Genomic DNA, 25,785 nt, shown 5'->3' with positions numbered 1-25,785 from the left:
AAGCCTAAGAAAGTCGGGAAATGTCCGTTGCTATCGTCGTTTGCTCGACCGAAATAAGATCCGCTGCAATCGCCCGGTTAGCTGCAGTCCTGGTTTGTACCTCAACACGTGACAAACAGCTGCCTTCTACGGTTGAACAAGTCTAACAGAGCAAATCCCATGAGGTTCGTTACGGAGGCACAGCCTTGGAGAAACGTCAGATTAGTATACTTTTCTATCTGAAGTCCCATCCATGCCAAATATTGTAAGTGTTGATACGTCAGTCGATACTGACGACCCAATCCAGTAAAAGGGTATTTCTGTCTTCGTTTGAGTGACCTTATCTGAGGACCCGTAATGCTATAAGCTTTCTGAAGCAAATATCGAAGGTTCATTCCTTTCGACGATCATTCGTCGTAGCTACCAAGTGTAGCTTCTCTATTAGTTTTCGTTCTGCGGCAGGGTTCCTGGAAGTCGATGGCCAACGCTTCAAGTGATCGAGAGCCAGACGTAATTGGACTTCTGAAGTCGGGGCTGGGCAATTGGTCGAATAATGCCGAAAGCCGCAATCCGCACAAGAAGATGCATTAGGGTGCATCTGGGACAAACCGAACGACGGTCTACGTGCCTTGCCTGACGCAGATGGCACAATAGGGTTGCCAGACGCTGCTTGACGTATGACAGGAGCAGACTGTTGTTGCTGGTAGAACCCATGAGCAGCCTGCTGAGTTGGAGGCAACTCACCGCCAGTAACCGTTCGGGCTGCTGTCAAGTGGTCAAGCCAGGCCATGTCAGGCTTCATCGGTCGACCGGGACGGCTTCCTGGTGCGGGAGGGGGTTGTGGGTAGAGCTCGGCTCCGGGCTGGTGATAGATGGGGTTAAGGTTGGGCTGAGGAGGTGGGTAGACGGGGTAGACGTGATTGGGTCGTCCGTTTCGTTGGATTGCTCCGTGGATGGGGTTTGGACCTGATCCAGGCCAGTCCGGATTGATTTTCCACTTGTGGAGGGCGCCTTGGCCTGTCGCGATGCGTTGGGGGTTCGTTTTTGAGGTGTCTGTCTTGGTTTGCGTGGAGTTACCGTTTTGAACCTTTTGTATTGCACGATGTCGGTTTTGGATATCTTGCGCTGTCGCTTCTTCTGTGGCGTGGATGTGTCAATTTGCTTTCTTTTCACGTCACGCGTAATTTTCTTAGTTGAACGAGAAGCTGAAGGTCTGGCTTTACCTTTGGAACTGTCATCCCTATTTTCCATGTCAGTATCAGGATCCTCCTCCTCATCTCCACCGACAAAATCTCCGTCATTATCGGAGCTGTCGCTGTTGATGGGGAGGTCAGTGACCACGCCGGTACCGCCGTTATTCTTGTAGCTGATTGCCTAAGATGACTCTGTTAGCACACTTGGGAAAAGTAGATAAATCGAACAGTGATTGTTTACCTGGCGGCGTCGACCACCTCGACCAAGAACTTCCTTGTTTAGCTCGGCCACGCGTTTGGCTTCTGCTTCTCGCTCTGCCAAGATCTCCTCCCATACGTTAGGATTGACTGTGGGCTCGTTTTCTTCAGCAAGATGGTCTTCGAATCCGTCCTTGTCATTGGCCCATACACGGGCGAAGGAGAATTGCGACTCAGCGGAATCGTCGTCGCCAGTCTTTGTCTGCTCAATAGTCGACCGGTCAAGGAGCTTGTCAACGCTAGCATCATCGTACCGGACGATGTCCTTTTCGCTCTGATCATCGCTGAACAATGCTGAGGCACCGAATTTCAAGATCGACTCTAGGTCTTCAGACTCTCCCACATCGTCCATTGCTTCGATCAGAACATGGTCGAGAGCCATCTTCTTGCGGCCAATTTGCATGATCTTTTCCTCTGCTGAATTCTTGGTCATGAGTTGAAAGCACAACACCTTATGCTTCTGACCAATGCGATGAGCACGCGAAATAGCCTGGATGTCTTGATGGGGGTTGAAATCAGGATCCAAGATGATGACAGTGTCAGCAGTTGCGAGATTGATACCCACGCCTCCAGCTCTTGTGGAGAGAAGGAATGCAAAGACTGGAGAGTTAGGTTCGTTGTAGTCATCGATATATTTCTGCTTTTCCCGACTGCTGAGACTGCCGTCAAGTCGTCGGTATTGGAAGCCGAGACCGTTCAGGAAATCTTCAATGATGTCCAATTGGTTCAAGAACTGGCTGAAGATGAGAACCCTGTGTCCTCTTTCTTTCAGCTTCGGCAACATGATGTTGAGAAGCATCAGCTTCCCTGACGCCGACACTAGATTCTCGTGTAGCTGGACTTGGTCAACTGTTCGCTCTTCGACTGCTTCGCTGTACATGAACGGATGACAGAGACATTTCCGTAGCTGCATGAGAATATTGTTCAGACTGCCACGGTCTTTCTTGTTGACCTTGTCGTCTGCGAAGATTGCCTTGATCAGATCGGGACTCTTGGCGATGATTGACTTGCAGAGCTTCTCTTGTAGGATCGACATAGAGACGGGAACGATGATTTGAGCCATGGGAGGCAAGAACTTGAGAACCTGAGCTTTGGTCCTCCGCAGAAAGTATTGTTTGATCCGACCGTGCAGTTCAGGGAGGTTCTGCGCATTGAGCTCCTGGAATTCTTCGTCGAGTTTCGCAGCATTCTGGGTTGGGTCGATGAATTGAAGCAAGTTGAAAAGCTCCCGCTTGTTATTCTGCAGCGGCGTGCCCGTGAGAAGGAGTCGGAAGGGGAACCGCATGGAACGCAGAGCCGTGTACAAGAGACTCTTGTCATTCTTTAATCGCTGTCCCTCGTCAACTACCAGGCCAGCCCATTGAACTGAACGGAAGAGATGTTTCGTGCGATCGTCTTGCGCAGAGTCATATGACATGACAACAACGTGGGCCTTGATCTCTTGGGAGCCGCGCGGAAAGAGCTCGTATTTGTACGCCAACTCTTGCGCTTGCTTGCCACCATGGTAAGTGACTACTCGGAGGTCTGGAGCCCATTGTTTGATTTCGCGACGCCAATTTGGACAGGTTGAGTTCGGAACGACAACAAGGAAAGGCCAACACTACGAACGCCCGTGTCAGCACAATATACAGCAGCCTCCTCATGAGCAGCACAAACATACCTTTGGGTCGCCGTGGACCAGGGTCGAGATCAAGCCGACGACCTGTACCGTTTTGCCCAGTCCCATCTCATCGGCAAGAATGGCGTTCTTTTCGCTGTGATAGTTCCATAGCATCCAGTTGACGCCCTCAATTTGGTATTCCATAAGCTTGCCGCGGCGCAGACCAGGGGGCTGCTGGGCCAACTTGACAAATTCCTTGTCCTTCCACTTGTTGACGCGCTCTTTCATTTTGGCATTCGTGGAGCTGGTGAAGTACTTGCCAGTGAGGTATTCGTAGTATGCGGCTTTGAATGCTGTGTAAACCTCGCCGGCATCTGACTTTGGCGGCGAATCCCATACCGTTTCGTCGTAGCCAAGACCTTGGAATTTCACGAAGATCTTATCGACGCTCTCAATACGCTCCATCTCATCTTCCAGCGTCCTTGCTTTTTCTCCTTTCACCTTGGCCTCGAAGATGACATCGGCCATGAGGGCATCTTGGGGGATTGCCTCGGCTTCGGTAAATTTCAGGGCCAAGTTCTGATCCGCATCCTTCTTCGCAAAGGAGTTGCGCATCACACCCGCGGCAATGTGAAAGAGCCATGCACCAGGCATCCAGCTGCAATGGAAGTACGACTTGTCCTGCCACTTGATGAGATACTCTTTCTCATCCTCATTCAAATCGCTATAGGTCTTCCCCTCTTCGAGTGAGGCTTTACCCAGGGGCCGCCAGGCAACTAAGGTCTGTATCTTGTCGGATACCGTGCCGCAGTCGACACACTTCCAGTCGACAGAGTATTCAGCAAGTCGCTGCTGGCGAATGTCAGACACGTCTGAATCCGTTTGTGACGATGGCAAATGCTCAAAATGCCATCCACGCTTGCACATGTTACAGCGGAATAAGAGGTTTTCGGCGTTGTTGACCAATGATGGAGCCACTGCCGTGACAGGGTCTTCACCACCATTCTCAAGACGAATTTTCTCCTCTTGTCTAGGGGTTTTCTTGGGCGAAAACGCCGCACATGACCGCCCGGAACGTTTGCATTCTTGACACCGGCTATGTCTTGGGCTGTTCCTGTCCTTCTTGGCATAGATGCCAATACAGAACTTACACTGTAGAACAAAATCGTCCACGCCGACCTTGGTGACAATATGTTCTCTGGCAGATCTGTAGCCGATACAACTTTTGTGAAAAGATACGGAGCAGCCTTGACAGCCAATCAGGGGACCTTTGTTGGCGGCAGGACCAGTGTTGCACGTGATGCAGATATCGGAGTGATATTGATTGAAGGGTGCGTCATGGTCAATTGGCTTGAAGACTTCCTTGATGTTCATGACCTTGGGAACGCTGGCGGGTGCTGTATCTTCAACGTAGAATGATTCCTCATCCATCAATGCAAGATCAAGCATGCTGCCCTTGTTCCTCGTGGATCTGCCAGACCGGCGACGATCCTCAAACTCAATTGAGGAACCACGAGATCTGGGTTGCTCGATGGTTTTGGCCTTGACCCTAAGGCGGCGTGACTTCTTGCGCCTGGCCGAGGAGGACTTTGGCAAGAGATCGGATGTGATGATCTGAAAGTCATCGTCGTCGTCGGATTGTTGGCGAGGGTGGTCCTGAGACAACTCGTCCAAATCATTGTCCCGACTTAAGGGCATGCTGGCAAAGGCCATGCTTGTCAATTTGAGCTGTTTCTGAGTCCGCTCTCTGAGTTGTCGACCTCGCGCGGGAACCTCGTCCGTGACCCCATCGTCTGAGATCACTTTCGAGTTGTGTCTCGTGCTCGGTCTTGTAGACGTACGCTGGCGTTTGGAACGGCGGGAACGAACGTCCTCGTCGGAATCGGAGTCTTCGCGCGTGCGGCGATGTGTCGAGATTCGTAGACGTTTAGATTGACGGGGAACTTCATCTTCGTCAAGCTCAATAGTATCGAGATTGGCATCAGATTCTGCAATTGAATCCTCCCACTCGTCTTGCCAGTGGCTGGTGTCTGGAGCCATGATGCCCTGATATGTTTTAAGAGCTAATTGGCCTCTTTCATACGCGAGTAATTCGTCGAAAGGTATCTTCAGCGAGTCAGCTAGGTTCTCAGAAATGCACACGCAGAGGCTGAGTTAGCTGTAGATTGTCTCTTCGAGGATAAGTGGCGGTCGAGAAGGTACTATTTTTTGGGAAGATTGGAAAGAGCAATATGAACCTGACGGGAGTTGTGAGGCGGGAAGGGGTTACTCGTTTGCTAATGCCGACCGCAATACGAGACTCTCGGGGCGAGAGTTGTCGTATGTGAAGAGTGAGGTATGCAGGAGGTTTGGAAAGAAGACTTGGGTAGGGGTTGAGATATTTATAAGGTAGATATGAGAATTTGACGATTGCTTCGCAGGCAAGAGCAACCTCAAATGAGCCGGGGTAGGAAGGAGAAGAGAACAAGGAAAGAAGGAGAGAAGGAGGCAAGGGCAAGGAGCATTCGAAGGTGGGAGTCTAAGATGGGGGGGGGGGGGGGGGGGGGGGTGCGAGAAACAAGACAAAGGGGGAAGGGGAGGACAAGAGGAGGGGGGGGGAAGAGAAAGGAGGGAGGGAAGGGAGGGGGGGGGGAGGGGGGGGGGGGGGGGGGGGGGGGGGGGGGGGGGGGGGGGGGGGGGGGGGGGGGGGGGGGGGAGCGCTGCCATATTTGCAAATAGAGGAACTTACGGTGTCTTGTCGTCCGTCTGTGAACTCCACTCTGTACCACAATTCGCCTTCGACACCAGGTACCTCTTCAATAACTTCATCCACAACGTCGCTCTTTATTGAGAGGTACTGGGCGCGTTCCTCCGGTGATATGCGCGGTAGGATTATCTCGAAGTTCCACGGGCGCAATTTCGATACCGCCTCCTCTATGCCATCTTCTGGCTTGATACTTTCAAAGCCATCTACTCGTTCGCTCGTGATTGCCGTCTCGTTTTCGTGTGTATCATCAGCCTCAATGGAAGGAATGTGTTCATCCACGCCGAGGTCGGTTCTGGGCGGTGTTTTTGCGATCTCCTCAGTTGCGGGCTCGGCAGCGGCGTTGTAACTCTCTAATTGAATCGAGACGCCATCTGCCGGCACAAATTCCGTATCTTCGTCTGCCAAGCTGTCGTCAAGCATAACCTCGTCCTCGTCCGCAACCTTTCTCTCAGCCTCGTTCTCATCGGCACGAAGATCGGTCTCGTGGGAGGGATCAAAGTCGGCATTGTCCAGTCCAAATAGGGCATCACTCGGGGATCCCGCTAGTGACATTATGACATCGTCGTCAGCACCGGTTGGAAGGTCGTCCATGGTGCGACAAGTTGCGACTTGATCGCATTTATGAGGGTCTGTCGGGAGTTGGTAGGTCGGCGAGGGTTGGTTCTGGAGCGTTGATGAATCTGAAGACAAAAGAAAACACCAAGAAAAAGAAATTAATGCTGCCAGTTCAATCGATTTCCATCTTTTGCTGCTCAAAGCAGACAGCCGGGGGTGGGAGTGGCGCAAGTTGTGGAAGCTGCTTGTCAAGGCCTGAAGGTGGGATTATTCGACGGTTGACGCGACGAACCTCGAAACCGCGTTGCTACCACTGCATCCATTAAACTTAGTTCCAAAGTGGGAATTGGCGTGCTGAGAGGGGATACGTACCTGTTCTCAGTGTGGAGATTCCGGGAATAAGCCCACCAGATCACCCTCTATGGCCAATGGAAGCCCCGGTCTATTCTTTGAGTGCTTCTCACCGCCCGGACCCTGGACAGCTCTGGAATGGCAGAAAAAAAGTTCCTCGAGTCGAGTCTCAGTGAAGCGCAAATCCACCCGCACATTGCTTGACAAGGTGCAGCTAAATAACAACAACATCGACATCATCATCATCATCATCCGGGCCCATCCCTTGTACACAATGCAATGAGTCTCCTTACAAGATGGAGCGCTTCACGCCCATTTGAAGCAACCCAAAGAGCCGTGCAACTCTCCAGTAACCCATTTCTCTACGGCCAAGCGCGCAATGGATCGCTCTCTGCGATACATCGTGGCATTTGGCGTTCCGACAAACCACGCAACGATCGCACCGACCGCAACTCCAGGCCTGCATCCAGGCCGCGATTGACAGAATCTAAAGGCCGCAGCAGATCAAGAGATGCTGCCAAATCTAAGCCCGATGCTTTCAGCGAACGATTCTCCAGCGCCATTGGTAGCCGTCGCGATGGCCCGCGAGACCGCGAACAGCGCCATTTCAAGCCCAAGAAGGCCTTCCAGAAGATGCAAGAGAGGATAAAAGAGCAGGAAGAAGAAGGAGGAAGAAAATCCCGAAGCAAGCGATTCAACAACCCCGAATTCTCCTTCGGCAAGAAGAGCTTGGTCTACCAACTCAACCGTGGTGAGTTGAAGGACAAGGTCGGCAAGCTGCTGGAGAAGAATGGCGCAAAAGAGGAGGAGCCCTCGAAGCCAACTGCACAGCGTGATAGTGGAAACGACTGGTTTCAAGTTGGTCGACAGGATCGTCAAGACGGCCGCGAGCGCGACCAATACCAGGATCACCGTCCAGATCGTCAACGCGAACGTTTCCAGGATCGCCGCCCCGATCGCCAGCATGAAAAGTTTTCAGACCGCCGTCCGGACCGCCGTGACCATCAATCAGGAGCGAGAACAGGTTTTGCGCGAGAGCGTATGGACTCCATGCGGGAGGGTGCCCGCAGAGAACTCGAGGCCGCCCCTCCTCGACGGTTTGGATCAAGACAGCCGGACCATGAAGCATCTTCTGAACCGTCAGAATTCCGTGGCTTGGTTCAGTACACAACAGCTGCATCGCAGTTCCTCTTCGGTCGCTCGGTCGTCAAGGCAGCACTGAAGAATTCGCAACGCAAGCTCTATCAACTCTACCTTTACCAAGGGAGCAACAAGAAGGAAAGCATGGACGATAAATGGATCTTGTCCATGGCGGAAAAGAAGAAGGTCAAGATCACCAAGCTTTACGAGAATAACCAACAACTGCTCGATAAAATGAGCAAGGGTCGACCACACAACGGCATCGTGATGGAGACATCACCACTGCCTCAGTTGCCGATCACAGGTCTGGGCGCAGAACATAGCGAGCCCCAAGGCTACCCCGTCTTCGTAGGACGGCAGTCTAAGGAAGACGTCGCGATCAACGGAACCGAGGGTTTCATTCCTTCCAGGCCCGGTACGGCTCGGCCGCTTGTGCTCCTTCTGACCGAGATTCTGGACCCCGGCAACCTCGGTGCCATTCTCCGGACAGCCCGGTTCCTCGGCGTTTCCGCGGTTGCCATTACGAAGAGAACATCATCGTCGATCACGTCTACTGTACTGAAGGCTTCGGCAGGTGCTTCTGAGGAGATGCAGTTGTTCTCCGTGGAGGATCCGGGAGCTTTCCTTCACGCGAGCGCAGCCGCAGGATGGACCTCGTATGCCGCAGTCGCACCGACAGCTGGGTTGCGTAGAGACAACCGCCAGTGGACACCGGAAAGCATTGAGGAGAAGAAGCCTCTTCTAACGCAGCCATCCATTCTCGTTCTTGGCAACGAAGGCACAGGCCTCCCGTACGATATCAGGAAGAAAGCCACCCACGAGATTACGATCCCGCGAGTGGCGATGTCAAGCTCGGTGGACAGCTTGAACGTCAGCGTAGCCACGGCCTTGCTCTGCAACTCATTCCTGAGAGGCACTGCAGAGCCTAGCAGTCTCACAGAGAGGCTGCAGAAAGAATCTCACAAGGCAGATGCAGGCGAAAGCATGTTTTAGCGTGGTCTCTCTTGTGGGAAGATGTAACACCATACACGATCATGTAACATATTGTACAAATATCTGTTAAAGTACATTTAGAATACCTAACAAGACATGGAAAGGCGATTTCGGTGAACCAAATCCAAGCCTTCTCTTCTCTGTAGAATAGACATTCATTGCGAAGATAGAGAGTAGAAAGAGACCTCGATGCGAGCTTGCATACCTTATGTCGTGCTGTCTTCACGATCGCAAGCACCTCCAGGTATTGGGGTGTCCTGGTGGCCCCAAACTTCCCGTCCCGTGGACCCCTGCAAACCTTAGCAGCCAAACCCCTGACAACGTTCAGGTCCGTGTCTCTTCCGCCCCTGCCACCAAAGCTTGTCGGTAAAACGGCCTTGAATGACGTCTTTTTGGCATCTGTCAGCTACCTTAGGCCCAGCCTCCTCAAGAATCCCTAGCTCAGGTAAGGTACGTACACAGAGCTATAGCCAGCCCGCAGCCGTTGGAGACCGAGAAAATAAGCACTGATAAACAAACTGATAACAAGACAGCAAAGAAAGGGGAGAACAACACCTTAAAAAAAATTGCTGGGGTGATCAGATCTCGAGTTTGACGTGTACTTGCTGCGGGCCACAGACAAAAAGTTGACAGCGGTCAGATACGAGGGCGGTGAGGTGTCGCAGCCTGTGTCGAAGCCTGAGCAAGCTCCATCGTCTTGCAGCTGGGATCTGGACTCCCGCCGTGGAGCGTGAGACTGACTGCCAGCCCAAGGTGAATTGTGCATCTTTGCCCAGCCACCGATTTCCGCGGCGCCATCCACGCCTCACTAAATGTCCGACCAGACCTCTTCTCATTTTCCCTCTTTACCCTTTTCAATCTTCCACATCAATCCGAGCGAACCTGTGCAAATTGACATTCCACAGCAAATCTGTGATCGTCGTTGTCAAAAGATCGTCGGCGTCAGTGAACTACTTTAAACTGACAGGCGCGACCCAGCGCCACTTACACACAGAGCCTGGGGCCCGGTCGACGACTTTAACCCAACCTCAACACCATCATCGTCAGCTGCAGAACCTATTGCGATCGATACCAAAGCCGTTGCCTCGAACTCGGCACAATGCGTTCTGATTCACTTCTGGGTCTCCCTTCCTCGCTCTTGCTGCTCACTGCAGCATGCATCAACGCAGAGCACCCTGCGGTCATCCGCAAAATGTCACCGAACGCTGGGGAGAAGCTCCTGCCCAATGACCTCGCCTTCACCGAGAACGACGTCTTTGGGACAATAAACACAACTCCGCTCTCCCCCCGTGAAGAGCTACTCGCCGCTCGCATGGCCGACGACAACTTTCTGTCCAACTCCTCGTTTTCATACCGACCACCTTTTGCGGAACATCATGACAGCGTTACTAGCACGGGCTGGGAGAGCCTCAGACGCGCCATTGAGGCGCTTCACATTCTCGAGAAGAGGCAGTCTTGCCCGACAACTATGAACAGCTGCGATTACATCGGGGCGGCGAACAAGTGCTGCCTGAGCAACGAAGTGTGTGTCAAGGTAGTCGATGAGCACGTTGGGAACGTCGCCTGTTGCCCCAAGGGCGCTGCTTGCAGTGGAGCCGTTGCGGCATGTCCCAGCGGTACCACGAGCTGTGATGCGGAGCTGAGTGGTGGATGTTGCATCCCGGGATATGTCTGTCAAGGCGTTGGCTGTAAGTACTCACCCACACTTTTACGCTTGGTATAAGCTGACAAGACCAAGGTGTACCAAGTCCTCCTCCGGCAACGAGTGCTTCGCCGACTCAGACGGCCACAGGCACTGGCGGAGGTGGAGGAGGAGGCGGCGGCGGCAGTACCGGTGGCGGGGGTGGTGGTGGAGGAGCAGGCACGACAGTCGTCCAAACGATCACCACGACGTCCGTCTCGACAACGACACTCGTTGACGGGAGAACCACGACAGTACATGTGACAGTGATTGTGACAGTTGGTGGAGCGACCACGAGAAGAACCACGACGAGCACAACCGCTGAGGAGTCCCCAACCACGGCTCCAGAGCTTACGACAACGACAACAGGTACCGCGGTGCCTCCTTTCCGACCAACATCCACCGACTCGGACGAGCCGCCAGTCACATCCGCGTACTGCCCGACTGGATTCTACGCCTGTCTCGCTCGCGCCGGTGGAGGCTGTTGCCAGACTGGCCGCGACTGTGCCACTACTTCGTGTCCGCCAACAGAATCGACTACCATCATCAGCAACGGCGTCACCGTCGTCGTTCCCCTCACCGAAGTGCCGGAGCCCCAGGCGACGGAGACCTGCGCGAGCGGCTGGTTCTTATGCGGCTCCGAGGGCGGTCCTGTTCCTGGCTGCTGCCCGAGCGGGTATGAGTGTGGCACCGCGAGCTGCTCGAGTATCTCGCCGACACGCACTGGCGAGATCCAGAAGCATTTCCCCAACTCGGGGGGTGCAAAAGCTGGGGTGTCGTTGGCTGCCATGGCCATCTCTCTTATGGTTGCGTTACTTTGAATTCACAGCATCATTGCATTGGGCGGCGTTTATAGACGGGAATTTTCAGAGGCACTGAATATGGATTCCATTTGAAATTCGGGAGAAGCGAGGAAATGAGAACAAGATGGCTAGGGGAACGTATACGAGAGACGTTTAATGGCATTGGTCACAATGAATATGAGAGGATTCCTCGAGGTTTGAGCCTAGGGAACATATTCCAGCACACACACTCAAGAGAGCACCTAGTGAAGAACGTGATCCCGTTGTAACTTGTTCAACAGACTTCTGAATTTGCAACACAATCTTGACCTTGGCGTGTGATCTCCATGTTGCACAAATCAACGAGTAATGTTGCTGATCAGCTACTTCCGCTAAACATTACTCCCAAGGTTCAAGATGAAAGATATAGATGACAGGGAACCTTGGTAGGAAAGGGAAAAAAAGGAGCTTCCCTGTCGTCCGAGACAAGGACATGCAGTGAGCGACGAGACAATATATGAAATTGGGATGTCAATGATTGGATCTATCTGTACCTCCAGGGCCTCCAGACTAGCTACTGTATGTTACTCGCTTTTCTTCTCAGAAAAATCCGAAAAGAGAAATTTCCAAATCCAAATGATGTCCCCATGCGGTACTCATAAGAGTGACGGAGGACTCAAACTCAAACTCCATTGCGCCGTGTAAAAGTGTGTTCCGCCCCAAGACGAGGCTCTATAGAGACTGTTCCCCGCCCATGATGATGCGATTGGTGACCGACTTGGTATTAAAGTAAAATGTATGATGCAGAGACTCGGGCCTATCTTTCTTTCACGGGCCTAGTGATGTGTGGGGGGGTATGTATGAATTTGCCAAGGAATGATCGTGTTGTTGGACACCTTCGGTACCTCTCGCCTGGAGAGGGGGGGTGGTGTAGGTAGACCGCGTCGAGCAAGGGGCAAAAACCAAAACATTGTCTAGATGAAGTAGGCAGCGACGATGCCTGCAACGACGAGAGAGCCGACAGAGTTATGGACTGCCGCGGCGGTGGGAACGGAGGTCGGGTTGGTGATTGTACCCGATGGCGGGATCGGGGTCCGCGTGCCTGACGGGCTGCTGCCGGACGTGGCGGTAGTAGGACGACCGGAGCTACCGCCACCACCGTTGCCGCCGCCGCCGCCACCACCACCACCGCGGCTCGTCGGAGCAGTGCCGTTGCCAGAAGGAGCAGGTCCACCGCCAGTACCGCCGCCGCCTCCGGTCCCAGTAGGTCTAGACGGGCCAGCAGTACTCGTCATCGTACCGTTACCAGACGACCGAGGCGGCGGGCCGATTGGGTACGTGGGTCTCGGGACATATCCCGTTCCGGTCCCCGTGCCGGAGGCGTATGGGGTGCAGACGCTGGGCGGGAGCTGAAAGGGGCTGGGGGAGGCGTAGACGACGCAGTTCTTCTCGCAGGCGGCGTCGCCCGAGTAGGGCTGGGACATCCAGCACAGGGAAGGGTTGACGCCCAAGGGAAACTGGCCGGCGAGGTTGTTCGTGCAGCGGCCCGGTTGTCCGCGGCCGTTTGCGTCGCAGCGGATGATGATGTCTGTGGCGAAGGAGTCGCCCGCGCAGAAGGCGGAGTTTGGGCGGGAGCAGATGTATTGGCCTGTTGTTGCATTGCTGTGGCGGTGGTGTTAGTGAGAGGGAGGGCAAGGGAGAGGGAGGGGGTTTGGCTTACTATGTGACTTGGGCTGAGGCCAGCGCCGAAGCGGCGAGGACGAGGGTAGCTGATGTCTTCATGTTGATGCGCTTCTAGCTGAATCTTATCATAGACGTGAAGATGGCCGAGGTGTGAAGGATGGAGGCGACGGAGGATAGACGAAGCCTCTGTGTACGTGCAGGTTCGAAGCTCACGCAAAACGAGGGGATGTGATTTCTTTATGCTGAGGTGTGTGAGATATGAGATGCTGATAATGAGAGAAACGGAAGGGATGAGAGGTGGAATTATCCGCGATCCATATATAGATGGGCTACGTGGAAGCAACGCTACTAAGTGAAGGGGGGGAAAAATATGTGAGAAGCCATCTTCAGGCACGGAAAAGGAAGAGAGTCAAGATGGCTGGGATCGGCTTCCGGAGCCTAAAAAGTTAGCGCATGCGAAAAGCCAAGTAACGTCAAGCTATCTCTCCATTGTAGAAAACGACGGCGGCGGATCCGCTGGGTTCGAAAGAGAAAAGCGAAGACGAGAGAAAAGCCGGCGGCGGCGCTGAGACAAACGTCAACTGAGGTGTGTGTGTGTGTGTGTGATGGCGAAGCTGAGCTGGGGGGCTGGCTGGCTGACTGACTGACTGACTGGTAGCGGCGCGTTGGTGGTGCGTTTCTGGCGGGTCTGCCGATTGGCGAATCGGGTTGCCGTCGGCGTCTTTTCTTGGAAGGTTAAGTTCTTTCTAGTTCGTCTCCAAAAGGCAATGAGACTTGGTTGCCTCTGAATCCGAATCTGAATCTGCCCTCGCAGTCTGGGCGGTTTCCCGCGATACTGCGTCTACCTCTGCAACCAGAATCCCGGAACGACCGGGGTGAGTAAGTTTCTTGCAGCATGCAGAGAGGGAGCAAATAGAGAGGAATGGGATAGGCATGGGATGGCAGGTCAAAGGGAACTAACCCCCTCGTGCCAGCTCCCTGGAGTCCCTACTATCGGCCGCGTGTTGCTTGTAGAAGGAAGCAGAGGCATTTTCGATAGAGCAGAGTTGCATCACTGACATCACGAGCGAAGCTTCCAACCCCTCCCTGCAGCATATTCCTTCATGGGATGAACCTGCGATCTGCATCTTGCTCACCGTACTTCCCATCTTGGATATGATACAGATTTTAACAGATTTTAGATCAACAAGACCTGGGATTTGGTTCTGCCTCAAGGTGAGATTTGAACGTCAAACAATGACCGTATTTTCTTCTCGCGAAGCTGACCATATGGACACAGCTCATATCAAGCCACCGGCAATCGCGTGCAGAGGTGCAAGCTTGACACGAGATTCTTCCAAAGTATGACCACTTCTTCAACGAAGACTGAGACAACTGATACGAATGCAAACCTGAAAGTGGCCGGGGAGGGAGGGGGTGCCGCTCGCGCACATTCCAACACCCGAGAACGGTTGCGAAGGGGGGTGTTGGTGGATCGAAAGACATACACGTGCAACCGTCAAGCCCACGCCATTATCGCCGCCAGCTCTTCTTCGTACTCTGATCGCGCGGAAAGGCCAAAAAAGAAAAAAGAAAAAGAAAAAGGGGGGACAGGAGATTGTGTGCATGAGCGATTCTCACCTGTCGTTCAGGTTGAACCTTTTGCGGACGAACGGCCGCTTGCCCAGCCATAGTTTGCTTCGTGCTACACTCGCTCAGTGCGCCGAAATCCATTTCCGATCTGAACCATCTGAGCAACCTGATTCGATAAAGCTGAGAGCTTCTTCGTACGACAATCCAACCAAGGCCCAACCAATCTAGCAAGAAAAAGAAGGAGAGAACACCGCCCCGTGGCTTCAGCTCAAGGAAATCCGACTCCGTGGCGGCCGTATCCGGAAGAGCTGACGGGCGGGATGGCTTATACGCGCCCAGAATATCGAGAATAGCCAGCGCTCGTCCATGACAAAACCTCGTCATCGATTCTTTCCAAACTCGTTTCGCAAGAACGGGAAACCTGATTAACAAAGTGCCCATTAGGAAATGCATCCTCTACCCGTGGAATTATTGGTTGCGCAACCTTCAAAGTATCCGTGAAGCAACGCAGTCTAGCAGCAGTTGGCGTACCAGCCCACTGGAATGCGCCCCCCGGCCATCTTCATCGCTAGCAGCTCGCGCGTGCCGCCCTACGCACTATCCGTACAGCCCAGGTTAGCCCTACGACGAAAATAGAAACACTTAAAGTCCCTGTCGCGATTATGGAGGCCGCCCCGCTGCTCCCGAAAGGTGCGGGTCTGTGCTTCTTCTCCCAAGTCTTTACGCAGTAAACTTGTGCGGAAGCTCTGCATAAGGCAGACTGTGAACATTCCAGTACAGCAGCACGACGCGTCGCGTTCGGAACGCGGTGGCCTGGAATTCCAGCTGCGGGCTTGCTGTCGAGGCGAGGGGTAAAGTAAGGACCGTGGAAATATTGGGTTCCATCAGCTGATGCGGCAAAGCTGTGTCAATCGATGAAAGCATGTGCCGTTTCTGCCGTTGAGAGTTAGGTAGGCCAAGTTCACTTGGATGCTCGTGACTCTTTCTTGAGCACGTATTGCTGCAATTTACTATCTATACCTTCGATGTGGACTTGGCTGTCTATTAGGATGGTCTGGAGCCATGCAGATGGGTTCAGATACTCTTCAGATTGAGAAATCATTCATTCATTGACTACATCCAACGCACACCTATGAACCGCAACATCCACCAACTTTTGCAGTCATAACTCCAACCTCCGACGACGCCTGTACCTTCCAGAGGACCACATCCCACCATGATTTTTCCTCAATCCCCGCCTTTCCTTTGGGAGAGAGCTGTCCTTTTTCTTCCTCGTCATCATGCTGCAATGCTTCTCCCTCAAAGCTCCTCGTAGACCTCGGTCTGGTTAACCATGGCGCTGAGGGGGCCGCGCTTGACCATAATACTCATGATCTCATAGAGCGCATCAGCAGCGGCCATGGTAGTATGCTCGGCGTTCGTATCGTAAGCAGGCTATTGCCCATGAATTAGTCTTCTGTTAAATTGTCCCCAGTAGCAATAGCATTCACGAAGGAAACTTACAGCAACCTCCACGATATCAGCAGCAATCAGGTTGAGGTCCTCCAATCCACGAAGGATGGTGCGAAGCTCGCGAGTGGACCAGCCACCCGTCTCAGGGGTGCCGGTAGCGGGAGCGACTACGCGCCACGGTTAGCTAATGTTCTTTAAACGTTTCACACATTTGATCACTTACAGGCAGGGTCAAGAGTGTCGATATCCAGAGAAAGGTAGACGGGGTTCTTTGTGCCGACGCGGTCAATAATCTTCTTAATGATGCCATCCGTGCCGATCTTGTCAATTTCGCGAGCCTCCACGATCTCGAAGCCGCAGTATCCATCGTTCTCGTAGTCACTAGGGCCGCTGAGCGTCGTGCGGATACCAGCGTGGATGTTGGAGTCGTTGCGCAGCAGACCTTCCTGAGCGGCATGGTAGAAATAGGTACCGTGGTTGATGCTGGCAACTTCTGAAGGAGAACCGCCAAAGACCTTGGGGCGCCCTGCAAGATGTAAGTCTCCCTACTTGCGCCTTTGGGGATCAGTTGACTTACAGGTATCAAGATGACTATCAAAGTGAATGACAGACACGGGACCGTAGGCACGGTTGATAGAGCGCAGCAGGGGTAGGGTGATGGTGTGGTCACCACCCAGGGTGATGACACGAGGCAGGGTGCGCTCGTTCTTCGCAGGTCCCTTCTTCGCCGCATCTGTGGCAGGCTGGCGCGAGAGGATTTCAAAGTGCCCCTCTTCGATCTGGTGCAGAGCCCACGTATTGTCGTATCTTGCCTTGAGTTAGCAAGCGGATGAGCAAGGTACGTGGTGGCTTCTCACGATGTGACGGGAATGTCTCCGCAGTCCAGGACAGTAGCCCAACTGCTGAACGGGTTTGTGGCCAATGGCACATTGTACCCTCCGCTGTCCGGTGTAAGTATTCTTTCTCGCGCGGAACCAGCATCCCGGAGTAGACATAGACTTACTAGAGGTTCAGACGGCGCGAGCCCTGACGAATTCCTGACGGGCCAAAACGGGCACCGGGGCGGTATGAAGTACCAGTGTCAAAGGGGGCTCCTGCGTGGTGTAAGTGCCATTCACAGTCGACTGCTCTCCGCCCTCACTCACCGATGAATGCAATGTCATACTTGACGTTCTTTGCGCCGAGGCATGGCTGGTACGGCAGGCGACCAAACGTGGAAATGCCCGAGAATACAGAGTCGGCCTATAACGTGTAAGACAACGCTCGAGGGCCGGGTCAATGGCGTTTCTAAATACCTGAGTACCGCCGTCACCTGGGATCGTGTTGTACCAAAGGGACTGATGAGGCCCGGACATGGACTTTTGGTGGTCATCGTGGTCTCCGTGACCATAAACGGCCGCCACAAGGCAGAGTGCGAGGATGCTTCGAGAGACCATGGTGCTGACAGTTGACGGTATGGTGATTTCAAGTTGCAGCTATTGCTCGGGACAGATTTAAAAGGTCATGAAGGGGAATGGCCTTGACTTTATGAATCTCGGCGAGCTGCAAGGTCCCGTTCTATGTCAGAAGCAGATTGGCCAAAGTTCGACAGCTCTTCTCCACGCATGAGGTTTTATGGTGGGCATCACGTATGGCCCCAGGACCGGCTCGCAAGCTTATCGTCGACGTATTAGCCACACCACAGGAGCTCCCTGAGACGCTTACTGGTCAATGGATAACCATCAGACGCAGTGTCGGTCAAAACGATTAACGTGTTGGCGTTAGGTAAAGACCAGGGCCGCGGCAGACCGTTGCTGGCAGTGCGGGGCAAGAGATAAAGCTCCCTCCGTCCTTCTCCAATGTCATGATGCTTGCAAGATCAGCGAAGATGCTTGGTTCGAGCTTCGATTGGCTTCGAGTTTTGGAGTACCCGGCCTCCGCACTCCAGACGAAGAACCCTCAGATCAAGCGGTGCTGCATGTAGTGACAGGGTTCTGCCCCTTACCCATGAAACAAGACGCCGTCGGCGAAGCCATTGCCGTGGGGAGAACGGTCCAAGTGTCTGTTCCTAGGATGCTGGGTCCAAGGATGGACGGTCTGGATGCTGTGAGCAGGGCGGGGTCAAGTTGGAGTGTTGTCGGTATTATGATGCAAACTCTGAACGAGATAAGCCAGAATCGGTTCCCCAGATGCACCTTCTGCAGGGCCTTCGGCCAGGTCTTGAAGAACAAGTCTGTAGCGTCGATAGCACCAACCCGGTTCCGCGGGGAAGCGCCTGTTGAGCTGGAACGAGCAGAGTCACCTCAGCCAATGGGATGGCCCTGAACAACATTAGTTCATGAGTCGTTGGGAGCGAAGAAGACTTCTCCGATCTCCAAAAGAGTCCTGGTTCTTAAGAAATGCATTGGTGAAGAAGGTTCCTCCAGATGGGAGTCCTCGTCGATGACGTGGGGCAAAGCAGCAACTCCCACGCGGGGCTGATAAGATAAAGCTACGGCACGCTAACACATGCAACCTGTGCTAGGCGCTTACCCGAATAGGAAAACAAGCAGTAACGGCCACCTCGGTGCGCTTGCAACCCGTCATGCACACTCTCGCCTGGAGAGAAATCGACAACGGCGATGATTTGCGACATGTTGCAAGGCCGGGTCCGGAGAGCTGATAAGCAAGGTACGACACTTGCCCAGAAGTCGGCTTCACCGGCGGCCTGTCATGACTTCTTGAGATCGATAAGGACGATATGTTATTCCAAGCATGGGCATCGACCACCGCCCAGGATCTCAGCTGTAGGTACTTAAAACCTGAGGGTTTCTTCTCCAAGCTGCGGTGAGCTGCACAGCTTACCTGCTCAACCGTCAACGGAGGATAGTCCCTTGCTCCGGCTCATCAGCACGTGCTGAGGTGCCGGATCCGTCATGGCATCGCCGCTCATGGAACTTGGTGAGATTATCGACCCACACCGGGCCGACTCTCGCCTGACGAGGCCTGGCGTTCACGGCGGAGCCCGGGAGTGCTCCGCCCCGGCGCCATCCCGCGCCCGTTGAGCTTGCCCCGGCTGAAACAACCCGAATCCGGCACCTGTTCGACTGACAAAAATGCGCGGTACGGTCATATGTTTTACTGTTGCAGCGGAACATCGGCTGGACTCTGGAAACTTCAACCACGGAAGACGAAATACCCCGCGCGACAGCTTGTCAGAACAGCATTTGCCGGAGCCAGGATGATGACTGCGCAGTACCTACGGTACGGTCGCAATTTTCTTCTCTCTTTCTTTCTTCCTTCCTTTCTTTCTTCTCGCACCTCGGCGGGGCGAGCTGAACTATGGCTGCTGCTCTGTAATCATGGCAGCGCTGCCTATCGTATCTTTTTCTCCCAAGTCAATTTGCCGTCCCCGGCTCCCTGTGCATCCTTTGCAGTGGCTCTGTTTCCAAATCTGCACCTTGTCTCATGCAGCAAGCCGTGGCAGGTCGCTGATTCGCCTCGGGGTTTGTTGGAGGTCATGCAGGTCTGAGAGAAGGACGCCAAGTTGCACAGTTCTGATTCGTCTGGGGCAAGCACTGGGAAAAGTGGTTACGACTTCTTTGTTGCTGCATCTGCGTTGTTTTTGATTCATACGGGAGCCCAGATGGCGTCGTTCAACCGGGCACGGAAATAGCTTACCGCAAGATATGCAGCCTAAGAGATACGTGGGATGCCACGCCGGCCTTCTCTCAGCCAACTAGGAAGGATGCCTCATCAAAAAGGTTTGACACGCACAAGCTCTCAGAATCCATACCTATGAGTTGGAAAGTGCGAGCGACTCCCTATTGGGCGATGTGGCTTGCAGAACATGTGGCCGAATCGGTCGGAATACCTACTTAGGGCATGTTGGAGTTGGTGAGTGGGAAGACTCAAGGCGAAGACAGACGCACACGCACAAGAATACCTTCCGCACATACAACTGAGTACCTAGGTACTGAGGAGAGAAGAGGGGGGGGGGGTGGTTACGTGGGAGACAGAGACAGAAACAGGTCGGCAAGGGGAGAAAAGCAGGCGAGTACACTTAGCTACCTACGCCAGAGAGGAAAAGTTGGCATGGCTTTGCAGAAGAAGGAAACCACGCGTGCAGCACGATGCAACCAATCGAGCAGGTTCTAACCTATGAACGGCCGTTGCGACCTTGGTGCAGGTTGACTTATTGGCGGGCGGACTGATCCGGCCCCGTTTTTCCCGGCCGACTTGAGCCCGCGTAGTGCGCTACGGAGACAGCTGGGAACTTGGGATGGTGGAAGAGTTCCTCATTCGGCCCCCCTGGCGGAGCTACTGCTGCTGGGCCACACGCGCCTTACCTCTTGGTATCCTGGCAGAATTGTGCATCACGAGACGAACTCGATGCGACTGGACGACAAAAGGGGGGAGGGGGACGACGATATCAGTAGTGCTCATACGGAGGAGAGAGTACACAGTAGAGAACTGCAAGTGCAAGTATCTTGGGCCATGGCTGGGGAGTGAAACAACTCTGTGCAAGAAGCTGTTTGCAATTTACTCGATACTTACCTTACCTTAACTTGAGGTCTCTTAGGTTTAGCTAGGAATACGTAAGTGCTGAGATAGGGCAGTTTGCCTGGCTGTTCGTTCCTTTCCCCGCCACCCGAATTTTCTCTCGCCAACTTTCTCTGCCTTCTTTTGGACTTCAGACTTGGAGCGCGACTGCTACCTGACAGGAGGAACCTACTAGGAATCTCCTTGACTCGGCAGGTTTGGAAAGGCCCCGAATCCACCGTCCACGCGGAACACGCACAGTTTGCGACGGGGCTGCCCAGTCTTTTTTCGCGCGCAGCCGTTAAGAAACGAACAGGTTGGACCCACGTACCATCGGACTGAGATGTGGCCCTGATGTACTTTTGCAAGCAGTTGTAGTAGAAACAGTACATTGACCTCACTTCACCTCGACCTCTCTTCCTTACCTTACCTCACCTTGGGTACCTAAATACATGCCTAAGGTAAGGTAGGTAAGGTACCTTACCTAGGTAGGGTTCCTAGCACCTCAATGATGTAAGTATCATGTACCCATTTACCGGCGCGCAACGCCCCGCCATTCTTCTTTCTCGCACCTATCGCCAGCTTTCCTCCTCGCCCGCCTCTGCAACCCTCGGCCACCACCAATCTTCTCACATCCGGATACTTGCCGCTCCATCTCTGCTCTGGTCTGCGCTGCTCTGGTCTGCCCTTGTCTCTCTTCTCCCACCCCAGAGGCCAGAGGGCGCATTCTCTTCATTTGCGTCAGACCCTTTCCCGCCCTGCCAATCATCCTTCCCGTCTGTCTTTTTCACAACCGTCGACTTGTCTCCGTCGTCTCAACCTCCTGAAGCCGTGTCCTGCACCAAAATAGCGCCAACGTCCGTCCGCAGGTTGCAGGAAGCCTTGGATCGTCCTCTTTTCCCTCCTTTTCACGCTTCCACCAAGCCCGGCTGAAGCGCTGCGTCAATCTCACATATCGTCCCGTCCTCTCTCAGTCTAGGCCCCCTACTCCTCTCCCTACGTCGGTCTGTGCGACTTGCACCCGATCGGACCGCATCCCACGCCCGAGTATTCGTCCTCGCCTTATCCCCCTCCTTCTGTTTCTCTTCACAGCACAAAACACGGGCCGTACATCGTGACCACTGCGACCACGTACTCTTTACCTCAACCAGAGAGATTCCGTCTCATATCGCTGGGTTGAACCAACTTGAGGATTGTGCTCCGTCTCATCGCTTCTGTTGTCTCTCTCTCAAGACTGCCATCGGTCACTGCACGCCACTGGACTCTGACGCGATTCACCAACCAAGTCTTTTCGATTCAATGTCTCACGCCTACCCTTAAGACCTTGACGTCTCAACCACCACCGGGTTTTCCATCTTCACCTTACTTCACTCGGCATTCCGAATTGTACAAAGTCGTACCGTCGGCCACTTGCTTCTTCATCTCAATCACGAACACGCCCATGAACTTCACTCTGCTCAGCATGCAAAGAACTCTGGCCCTCTCCCATCCTCGCTAACCTGCGAAGGGTCATCGTGTGTGCATTGGAAGCGCGTCGCATGCCTTTGGAACGCATTTCAACAACCGCCCTCTGAAATGGCTGCTGCTACGAGCCTCAACTCCACCGCCATGTCGGTTCGATCCAAGAAACAAGTATCGACCTTGCCTGCAGACGGCTTGCAGGCGCAAAGAATGTTCAAAAAGCACAAAGTACTGCCACACCCTAGGAGACATGCAAGCGACTCTGCGCATTCCTATGAAGTGCGGTCGACGCCTAGGAAATATGACCTCGACGTGGATGCCGTAGCATCGCAAATGCGAGGACCGCAACAGCAAAGCCCCCAGACGCTGAGACACCAACCTAAGCGGATAGGCAGTGGCCCGGATTTGCCTCCGACACCGCCTTCCCACTCGCGAACCTCATCGAGCACTCACTCGATCCAGCATCCAAGCCCAGCGCCCGCCGAACCTCATGCGCCGGGATCGCAGACACCAACAACTCCAGCGCGCGCCCCAGCCACTCCTCCGAACCAAAAAAGTCCACCAACGCCAGATGTGACGCCTCCTCAACCTGCTACTCGCCCCAAGGTTGTTCGACCGATACCTATCGACCGCACAGTATCGAAAGCTACTACCGTTGAATCGCGAACTGAGTCTTTCCGAACTGCCAGAGAAGAGCCTTTTTCCTCTGAAGAGGACTTGCAATCGACTGTGAGGCCAAACATCCTCTCAGCACGAACATCCCAGAACACGGTTCGTCGCGTTTCCGAGCCTCAGGTGAGGACGTCGCCTCCAGTTGGTTTAGGCCTGGGGCTGGAGTCACCTACTGAGGACCCTCCGACCCCCAAGGCTAAGGCAGACTTTGGTACCTTTGACGGAGAATGGGCCTCGAACAACGAAGTTGAACAAGAGTGGGACGATAACCTGGGCAGAAATGTCACGGTAAGAAAGAGGCGTACTAAGCCCGAAACCCCGCCGCGGACTGGAAGACGGAGGGTTGAAATCATCGAAGACCGCGTTGTCACACCGACAAACGCTGCCAAGGCGGTGCGCGCTATGTCCCAACGAGACAGGGCAGCCTTCTATGCACCTAGCGAAATCGCTTGGCCTAATACCTCAACCCCAGGGAAAACAGCTGACGCGGACTCTCGCAGGCTGTCGGGAATGTCTGCGAAATCTGCAAAATCAAATAAGTCGGTTGCGTCCACTATTGTTGAGGCAATCTTAGTCGAAGCTCCCTCAATCCCCCAAAGGAGGCAGACGCTCAGGCATGTCCGGAAGCAATTTGGATTAAGGGACTCAGGCTCTGATCTGTCTCCCCTCAGCTCTGCCGCGAACTCGGCTATTCAGTTGGAGGGAAGCCCGAGGCGACCTAGAGCGCTCACTCGTCCTAGCGAAAGCCGTCATGACAGCTATGCCTCGAACACCACCTTCAACTCGATTTCAAGTAGCAAAGCACGCAGAGAAGTCTGGAAGAGCGGTGGCATTCCAGTCATTGTTGTCCCCGATCGTCGATCATCCAGATCTAGTCGGGAGCCGTCTCTCAGATCAACCAGCAGTAGACGATCCAAAAGAAGTACCAGTGTCGGTTCAGCGACTCGCACAAATGGTCCGAAAAGTCACGACTTGCCTACACCAGTATTCGAACGTCCAGGGCGAAAATTGCGCTCAATGTCCGAGTCAGATGGATCCGACCAACGCACGATTGACTATCCGCCCATCATCCCGAAGCGTTCTTCTTCTTTATCCGCTCCGACCAGCCGTAATACTTCCCGCGCTGGCTCGCTCACCGCGGAAAGTTTGAAATCTCAGAACGCTTTGTTGAATCAACAGCCTGGACATGAAACGAGGATACCCGCCTTGACCCTCCAAAGAGCGACATCCTCTGAGACTGATAACGGCCACCATCACCGAGACCATAAACTCAATGTGGACCGTCACGGTGACCCCTTCTTTGGTAAACGACTATCCACGCAAAATACGCCTTTCTCAGCAGCTTCGGTGGAAACAAGCGGTACTGCGCCCGAAGTGTCTGAGGCCAAGGCTGTGAGCTTGTACCCTCATCAAAACTCATCTGTGCTTGTCGTCAACCATTCCAACAAGCCGTCGGAGGACTCTGAGGATTCGCAGACCGAAAGAGAGTTGCCGCAAACGCTCCAGGGGCCGACGATTATCACCACAGGTCCAGACGGCGAGTGCCCAATCACACCCTCGCAACCTCAGCATTCCATGGACGACGTAGATTCACCGCTTCGCAATCCTCGCGCGGCTCCCCCAGTCCCTCCGATTAATCCTCCTGCAATTCAGTTCATCCCCGCGACACCTTCGGGATTGACCCCCAATCATGAGAGACAACGCAACATGGGCAATTATTTCGAGGCGATGGAAGAGGAGCAACCTCAGCGGAGTAGATCTGCCATCAAAAGGGCATTAGTCCGACGACGCAACTCGGAGACGTACCCGCCCAAGAGTGGCAGACCTGGGCTCCTTACCAGAACCTTTTCTCTCACGAGAAGAGGATCAAGCTCTGGGGCTCGTGGTGACGACCACTCTGCTGTTGAAGAGCCATGCTCGTGCCCGGAATGCATGGCCCCGCCCCCTGAGGACGACCGATTGCATCCGCACTGGCGTCCTGCGTACTCGGATCAGGATGACGATGTGTGGGAGAGGGAGATGGAGGATGAGCCCATTAGCCAAGTCTATCGATACCCTCCCATTGACAATAGGCCAAGCCCGCGAAGACGTATTAGCGAGCGGGTGAAGAAGACGTTTGCAATCCTTCCTGCTCGCGGCGAGGATGACGTCTACTCTGGATCTCAAAACGAGCCTGACCGCCGAACCATTCGCCGGACAGACAGCGGGAATCTGCGGGTGATGAGACGCCGCGGCAGCCTCGACTCGCTCCGCGACCAATCCCCACCTACCTCGGGGCCTTCCACGAGGCAGAACGACGATCGCGACGCAGACGGGCCCCCGAAACGAAGACGTCGTTTTTCGATTTCGGGCACTTTGGAAGGGTTGCAAAACCTGCCGCGACAGCTGAATGAGCGTAAGCGAGAGAAGAGAACCCAGGAGTTGAGGCAGAAGATCAGCGGGCCGCGCGAAGTAAGAGACGGCATGGGTGACGTCCTTCGACGGAGCTCGTACCGTGGCCCCCCAAACGAACAAAACAGCTTACCGGTCGCGCATTTTTGATGCGACTGCAACGTACAAAATTTCCCGAGTACTTCAGATGATGATCCTGTCTGGAGCACTTTTTTCAACGCGTAATATATCTGGGTATGAAGCACAAATGGAGGGTGCTGGAGGAAATGAATTGGGATCATCACGACTGCTACGAACGAACGCTTTTTTTCTCCATTTTTACGACTACAGAAGCCTGTTAACGACACAAAGAATTGCTTTCTTCGCGGATTTCGGAGCTGATGACGGAGGGTTTGATGACAAGGTTTCCCCACTATTTGAGACTTTGACGACGATATTGATGACAATGATTTTGGGACGGGGAATCGGGGTTTTGATGAACGATTGAACGCGCGCGCTGCCTGCTACAGATAAAGAAGGACGTCTTATTATTGTATCATATAGAAAAAAAAACTGTACGTCAAGATACCATTTAACTCAGCGTTTCGGAACGAAACTTGCTTGACCGCGTTTCTCGGTTTTGCAGGATGAGCTTTTGCTTCCATGTGTTTGATTGAATGTGATATAACCATGCCCGTGTCATGAAAAACCTAAGTTTTGGATACACCCTTTTGCCCTGAATATGACGCCTAAACACCAATCCCACTTGTACCAAGAAGACACACGCCCAGATAATG

At 53.7% G+C, this 25,785-nt stretch overlaps 6 protein-coding genes across 6 annotated transcripts; 3 read left to right on the top strand and 3 right to left on the bottom strand.

Annotated features, from left to right (window-relative positions):
* Positions 1-370: 370 nt before the first annotated feature.
* Positions 371-6,367, bottom strand: CABS01_05819 (SNF2 family domain-containing protein; the record flags this gene model as incomplete). The annotated part of the gene is made up of 6 exons (XM_060539187.1): positions 371-1,116; positions 1,203-1,353; positions 1,414-3,030; positions 3,091-5,179; positions 5,268-5,329; positions 5,759-6,367. 6 exons carry the CDS (start codon positions 6,365-6,367, stop codon positions 371-373), a joined length of 5,274 nt encoding a protein of 1,757 aa, XP_060404582.1.
* Positions 6,368-6,961: 594 nt separating this feature from the next.
* Positions 6,962-8,815, top strand: CABS01_05818 (SpoU rRNA methylase; the record flags this gene model as incomplete). Its single annotated transcript, XM_060539186.1, has 1 exon — positions 6,962-8,815. The coding sequence occupies one exon, from the start codon at positions 6,962-6,964 to the stop codon at positions 8,813-8,815; it is 1,854 nt and encodes a 617-aa protein (XP_060404581.1).
* A 1,099-nt stretch (positions 8,816-9,914) lies between these two features.
* On the top strand, positions 9,915-11,317 carry CABS01_05817 (uncharacterized protein; the record flags this gene model as incomplete). Its single annotated transcript, XM_060539185.1, has 2 exons — positions 9,915-10,503; positions 10,554-11,317. The coding sequence occupies 2 exons, from the start codon at positions 9,915-9,917 to the stop codon at positions 11,315-11,317; spliced, it is 1,353 nt and encodes a 450-aa protein (XP_060404580.1).
* A 935-nt stretch (positions 11,318-12,252) lies between these two features.
* CABS01_05816 (uncharacterized protein) lies at positions 12,253-13,060 on the bottom strand (the record flags this gene model as incomplete). The annotated part of the gene is made up of 2 exons (XM_060539184.1): positions 12,253-12,940; positions 12,999-13,060. 2 exons carry the CDS (start codon positions 13,058-13,060, stop codon positions 12,253-12,255), a joined length of 750 nt encoding a protein of 249 aa, XP_060404579.1.
* A 2,772-nt stretch (positions 13,061-15,832) lies between these two features.
* On the bottom strand, positions 15,833-17,421 carry CABS01_05815 (agmatinase 1; the record flags this gene model as incomplete). The annotated part of the gene is made up of 8 exons (XM_060539183.1): positions 15,833-15,967; positions 16,037-16,152; positions 16,209-16,511; positions 16,563-16,792; positions 16,843-16,926; positions 16,989-17,079; positions 17,131-17,227; positions 17,281-17,421. The coding sequence occupies 8 exons, from the start codon at positions 17,419-17,421 to the stop codon at positions 15,833-15,835; spliced, it is 1,197 nt and encodes a 398-aa protein (XP_060404578.1).
* Positions 17,422-22,060: 4,639 nt separating this feature from the next.
* On the top strand, positions 22,061-25,159 carry CABS01_05814 (uncharacterized protein; the record flags this gene model as incomplete). The annotated part of the gene is made up of 1 exon (XM_060539182.1): positions 22,061-25,159. The coding sequence occupies one exon, from the start codon at positions 22,061-22,063 to the stop codon at positions 25,157-25,159; it is 3,099 nt and encodes a 1,032-aa protein (XP_060404577.1).
* Between the last annotated feature and the right edge of the window lie 626 nt (positions 25,160-25,785).

The sequence above is a fragment of the Colletotrichum abscissum genome (assembly GCF_030869225.1).
Source record: "Colletotrichum abscissum strain IMI 504890 chromosome Unknown Scaffold_12.1, whole genome shotgun sequence".
NCBI lineage: Eukaryota > Fungi > Ascomycota > Sordariomycetes > Glomerellales > Glomerellaceae > Colletotrichum > Colletotrichum abscissum.
This window is presented reverse-complemented; position numbering and strand designations above follow the sequence as displayed.